A 6,811-nucleotide genomic window follows, 5' to 3' on the forward strand; every position below is an offset into this window, starting at 1 on the left:
TTTATATATTTATAATATTTACTTATTATTTATTTTTCTATATATTGAGTATTTCTCTTTCTTATACTTTATATTTAGTTAATGTATATATTTTATATTTTAAGATAGATGTTTAAATCTTTACGTATTTTTCTATTTTTAATGTAAAACGGCAATGTTTAATAGAAGAACTTGGACAAATAGTCAAACATATTTATGTTTAATGTAGTATTTCCATTTTTATGTTGTATGTTTTACTTATATTTATTATTTTCAAAATTATATATAATGTTTTTTGTTTTTTTTTATAAAACGGTAATGTTACATTATGGAGATAAGTCAAACATATTTATGTTTAATGTAGTATTTCCATTTTTATGTTGTATGTTTTACTTATATTTATTATTTTCGAAATTATATATAATGTTTGTTGTTTTTTTTTTATAAAACGGTAATGTTACATTATGGAGATAAGCCGTCTTTTTTTTTTAAGTGAAAAATAGTAATCTTACATATGTTTAATGTAGTTTTTCCATTTTTTAATGCTGTATGTTTACATATTTTTTACAATTTTCGAAAATAATTAATATTAAAATGTAAAACTATATTTTATGCCACGTATCATCTTTCGGGATAAATTTTTTCCGCTGATGTGGACGCCCTATGGAGCCTCAAAAGCTCCCTTTTATTAGTAGAGAAGTCAAACATATTTATGTTTAATGTAGTATTTCCATTTTTATGTTGTATGTTTTACTTATAATTATTATTTTCGAAATTATATATAATGTTTTTTGTTTTTTTTTTTATAAAACGGTAATGTTACATTATGGAGATAAGCCGTCTTTTTTTTTTAAGTGAAAAATAGTAATCTTACATATGTTTAATGTAGTTTTTCCATTTTTTAATGCTGTATGTTTACATATTTTTTACAATTTTTGAAAATAATTAATATTAAAATGTAAAACTATATTTTATGCCACGTGTCATCTTTCGGGATAAATTTTTTTCGCTGATGTGGACGCTTCCATTTTTTAATGCTGTATGTTTACATATTTTTTACAATTTTCGAAAATAATTAATATTAAAATGTAAAACTATATTTTATGCCACGTGTCATCTTTCGGGATAATTTTTTTCCGCTGATGTGGACGCCCTATGGAGCCTCAAAAGCTCCCTTTTATTAGTAGTTTTTACAATTTTCGAAAATAATTAATATTAAAATGTAAAACTATATTTTATGCCACGTATCATCTTTCGGGATAAATTTTTTCCGCTGATGTGGACGCCCTATGGAGCCTCAAAAGCTCCCTTTTATTAGTAGAGAAGTCAAACATATTTATGTTTAATGTAGTATTTCCATTTTTATGTTGTATGTTTTACTTATAATTATTATTTTCGAAATTATATATAATGTTTTTTGTTTTTTTTTATAAAACGGTAATGTTACATTATGGAGATAAACCGTTTTTTTTTTTAAGTGAAAAATAGTAATCTTACATATGTTTAATGTAGTTTTTCCATTTTTTAATGCTGTATGTTTACATATTTTTTACAATTTTTGAAAATAATTAATATTAAAATGTAAAACTATATTTTATGCCACGTGTCATCTTTCGGGATAAATTTTTTCCGCTGATGTGGACGCTTCCAATATAATGTTTTTTTTTTTTTTTTAATAAAACGGTAATGTTATATTATGGAGATAATCCGTCTTTTTTTTTAAGTGAAAAATAGTAATCTTACATATGTTTAATGTAGTTTTTCCATTTTTTAATGCTGTATGTTTACATATTTTTTACAATTTTTGAAAATAATTAATATTAAAATGTAAAACTATATTTTATGCCACGTGTCATCTTTCGGGATAAATTTTTTCCGCTGATGTGGACGCTTCCATTTTTTAATGCTGTATGTTTACATATTTTTTACAATTTTCGAAAATAATTAATATTAAAATGTAAAACTATATTTTATGCCACGTGTCATCTTTCGGGATAATTTTTTTCCGCTGATGTGGACGCCCTATGGAGCCTCAAAAGCTCCCTTTTATTAGTAGTTTTTACAATTTTCGAAAATAATTAATATTAAAATGTAAAACTATATTTTATGCCACGTATCATCTTTCGGGATAAATTTTTTCCGCTGATGTGGACGCCCTATGGAGCCTCAAAAGCTCCCTTTTATTAGTAGAGAAGTCAAACATATTTATGTTTAATGTAGTATTTCCATTTTTATGTTGTATGTTTTACTTATAATTATTATTTTCGAAATTATATATAATGTTTTTTGTTTTTTTTTTTATAAAACGGTAATGTTACATTATGGAGATAAGCCGTCTTTTTTTTTAAGTGAAAAATAGTAATCTTACATATGTTTAATGTAGTTTTTCCATTTTTAATGCTGTATGTTTACATATTTTTTACAATTTTTGAAAATAATTAATATTAAAATGTAAAACTATATTTTATGCCACGTGTCATCTTTCGGGATAAATTTTTTCCGCTGATGTGGACGCTTCCATTTTTAATGCTGTATGTTTACATATTTTTTACAATTTTCGAAAATAATTAATATTAAAATGTAAAACTATATTTTATGCCACGTGTCATCTTTCGGGATAATTTTTTTCCGCTGATGTGGACGCCCTATAGAGCCTCAAGCGCCTCAAAAGCTCCCTTTTATTAGTAGAGAAGTCAAACATATTTATGTTTAATGTAGTATTTCCATTTTTATGTTGTATGTTTTACTTATAATTATTATTTTCGAAATTATATATAATGTTTTTTGTTTTTTTTTTATAAAACGGTAATGTTACATTATGGAGATAAGCCGTCTTTTTTTTTAAGTGAAAAATAGTAATCTTACATATGTTTAATGTAGTTTTTCCATTTTTAATGCTGTATGTTTACATATTTTTTACAATTTTTGAAAATAATTAATATTAAAATGTAAAACTATATTTTATGCCACGTGTCATCTTTCGGGATAAATTTTTTCCGCTGATGTGGACGCTTCCATTTTTAATGCTGTATGTTTACATATTTTTTACAATTTTCGAAAATAATTAATATTAAAATGTAAAACTATATTTTATGCCACGTGTCATCTTTCGGGATAATTTTTTTCCGCTGATGTGGACGCCCTATAGAGCATCAAGCGCCTCAAAAGCTCCCTTTTATTAGTAGAGAAGTCAAACATATTTATGTTTAATGTAGTATTTCCATTTTTATGTTGTATGTTTTACTTATAATTATTATTTTCGAAATTATATATAATGTTTTTTGTTTTTTTTTTATAAAACGGTAATGTTACATTATGGAGATAAGCCGTCTTTTTTTTTAAGTGAAAAATAGTAATCTTACATATGTTTAATGTAGTTTTTCCATTTTTAATGCTGTATGTTTACATATTTTTTACAATTTTTGAAAATAATTAATATTAAAATGTAAAACTATATTTTATGCCACGTGTCATCTTTCGGGATAAATTTTTTCCGCTGATGTGGACGCTTCCATTTTTAATGCTGTATGTTTACATATTTTTTACAATTTTCGAAAATAATTAATATTAAAATGTAAAACTATATTTTATGCCACGTGTCATCTTTCGGGATAATTTTTTTCCGCTGATGTGGACGCCCTATAGAGACTCAAAAGCTCCCTTTTATTAGTAGAGATTCTAAACTTTATTTTGGAGTAAAATCTTCTCTAGTCTCATTCAATATTTAATTTTAAAATGTAGTAATGACTAGGATTACTGCATTTATGGAATAATCTTACCCATTATTCTATTTTGGAATGAAACTTTTTTTAGTTATGAAATAGTCCTTTTAATCTTGAATATTTTTATTTCATACTCAAATAATATTTAAAATAATACAATAACATTAAAATAAATATAATACTTCACAAAATGTTACTTACATAAAAGATGCATAAACTAATAAAAATCAAAACTAAACATAAATAATTTATAATATAATATAATATAATACAAATAAGTGATTTAATAATTCTATAAACTATTTTTGGAATCGGTGAACTATCGTTCAAACGGAATAACTGAATTTGTTTATCTTGTGGGCCAACATTTCGATTAAAAATTGAAATAATACATTGGAGATAGCTTAACAACTTATTCGACCATACTATTGACATTTCTTTGTAAAGAGGAGAAAACTATTGTAATGGGCCTATAACTGCATTAGAGATAAGACTATAGGTCTCATTGGTCACAATTGTTTATTTCCATTGTCAGCCATTAAAAAATAAATGAAATTTCAATGTTGTTCATAAGCACCGCACCACTTGAGAGTGATAGAACTGAGAGAAACAATGGAGAAGATCGAGCACACGACGATCTCCACCAACGGCATCAACCTCCACGTGGCTTCAATCGGTTCAGGTCCAGCGATCCTCTTCCTCCACGGCTTCCCCGATCTCTGGTACTCTTGGCGCCGCCAGCTCCTCTCTCTCGCCGACTTAGGCTACCGCGCGATCGCCCCCGATCTCCGAGGATACGGCGATTCCGACTCTCCCCCGTCTCATGAATCGTACACCGTGCTCCACGTCGTCGGAGACCTCGTCGGGTTGCTGGACTCGCTCGGCGTTGACCGGGTGTTCCTCGTGGGGCACGACTGGGGAGCGATCGTCGCGTGGTGGATGTGTATGATCAGGCCTGATCGAGTCAAGGCGCTGGTGAACACGAGCGTAGTGTTTAATCCGAGGAATCCTTCTGTGAAGCCTGTTGATGCGTTTAAGGCCTTGTTTGGTGAGGATTACTATATCTGCAGGTTTCAGGTGAGGCTTGGGAATCAATGTATCTGAGATATTATAACAATAGTTTTGTGGTTATTACTGTTGAAGATAAGATTAGGCTAAAGAGTGGTATGAACTTGTTACTTCATTGGTTGTTCATCGAAAGCAGATTACTTTAGCTGAGTGCTTGTTTGGTGTTTAGTAGTGATTACGTCTTTTGACACGGCAATGAGGAATGTTGTTTGGATCTTATGACCTGTCACCTACCTATACAAAGTAGTTGAGCTTATGATATGCAAGTTGCAATTTTTGTGATTTTAAAATGGCAATACTAGTCAAATAGAAAGTCAAAGTCATTTACTTTATTTGGGGTGATATGTGTTTGAGTGTAAGATTAGGCTAACGAGTGGTAGGTACTGTGAATGTGTTTGACATTGGAAACTGTTACTTCATGGACATTCTTCTTGATTGCACGCATTGGTTAATCATCAAAACCAGACCACTTTAGCTAATGGAATGGTGTTTAGTTGTGTTAAGTTAGTAGTGGTTCTCCAGGCTTAATAGTGATTACTTCTTTTGACATGGCAATTAGGAATGTTGGTTGGTTGGATCTATCTATGTAAACTGGGACCTATTACCTACCTATGCAAAGCTCAAAGTAGTTGAGATTGCAATTTTTTTTAATTAAAAAATGGCAGTAGAAGTCAAATAGAATGTCAAAGTCATTTACTTTATTTATTTATGTGGTTGCTTGTAAGAGTGGTGGGTACTGTGAATGTGTTGACACTGGAAACTGTTACTTCATGGGACCTTCTTACTCCTTGCCCACAATGGTTAATCATCAAAGGCAAATTGTTTATAGGTAATTGCTTATGTGAAGTTAGTAGTGATTCTCCAGGTTTAATATAGCAATTACGTTCTGTCATGGCAATGGGGAACCTTGATGCTGCTTGACTAGTTTTGAACCAATGCGACAATGTGTACTGAAATGGAACTTACTCAACAAACCACACACCATTTATTTCTCTGGGATCTATGGAAACTGGGACCTATCATCACCTACCTATACAACGCTCAAAGTAGCTTAGCATATCTGCATATGATATGCAATTTGCAATTTTTATAGTTTGAAATGGCAGTAGTAGTCAAATAGAAAGTCAAAGTCGTTTGTTTTATTTGGGTATATTGTTGCTGTGAGTAAATGCAAGTTTGATTAGTCTTGTTGTTTCCGTTTGCTTAAGTGGGTCTCTATACTAGATTACTAATGATTCAGAGTGTTTTTTTTTGTCTCAGGAGCCTGGAGAGATTGAGGAAGACTTTGCTCAAGTTGATACGAAGAAGTTAATAAACAGATTCTTCACATCGCGTAATCCACGCCCACCTTGCATTCCCAAATCACTTGGTTTCAGAGGTTTACCTGATCCACCTGCGTTGCCTGCTTGGCTCACTGAGGAAGACGTCAGTTTCTATGCAGAAAAATTTAGCCAAAAAGGCTTCACTGGTGGACTAAACTACTATCGCGCCATGAACCTGTAAGTCTTTCATTTCAACATCATCATTATGATGTCTCCTCGTGGTTGATCTGGTCTTATCCTCCTCTAACTTGTAGAAGCTGGGAACTAACGGCTCCATGGGCCGGTCTACAGATCAAGGTCCCTGTGAAATTCATTGTGGGTGATCTAGACATTACATACAACATCCCTGGAACAAAGGAATACATACATGAAGGTGGTTTGAAGAAACATGTTCCATTTCTACAAGAAGTGGTGGTAATGGAAGGTGTTGGTCACTTCCTTCAGCAAGAGAAGCCCGACGAAGTCACTGACCATATCTATAGCTTCTTCAGTAAATTCTGAACCTGCGAAATCAAGTTCTCAGAGGCGCTTTCTTACTTGGTGCGAGCCTCCACTTGTAATGGATTTGAAATGAAAGGATAATGTGTATTTACTTGTTTAATAATTCGAAATTTATAAGAAAGTTCCAAGTATAGCAGAAATCTGGTAAGACATTATACTTGTGAATAAGTAAGAAAATCTATTATCTTTTGTATTATTATGATTGGAGGAGATTATATA

General features: G+C 30.7%; 1 protein-coding gene across 1 annotated transcript; it reads left to right on the top strand.

Moving 5' to 3' along the window:
• Positions 1-4,204: 4,204 nt before the first annotated feature.
• LOC106439346 (epoxide hydrolase A) lies at positions 4,205-6,811 on the top strand. Its single transcript, XM_013880763.3, has 3 exons — positions 4,205-4,778; positions 6,030-6,268; positions 6,346-6,811. The coding sequence occupies exons 1-3, from the start codon at positions 4,314-4,316 to the stop codon at positions 6,590-6,592; spliced, it is 951 nt and encodes a 316-aa protein (XP_013736217.2). The 5' UTR covers positions 4,205-4,313; the 3' UTR covers positions 6,593-6,811.

This window comes from Brassica napus, chromosome A9 (assembly GCF_020379485.1).
Source record: "Brassica napus cultivar Da-Ae chromosome A9, Da-Ae, whole genome shotgun sequence".
Taxonomy (NCBI): Eukaryota; Viridiplantae; Streptophyta; class Magnoliopsida; order Brassicales; family Brassicaceae; genus Brassica; species Brassica napus.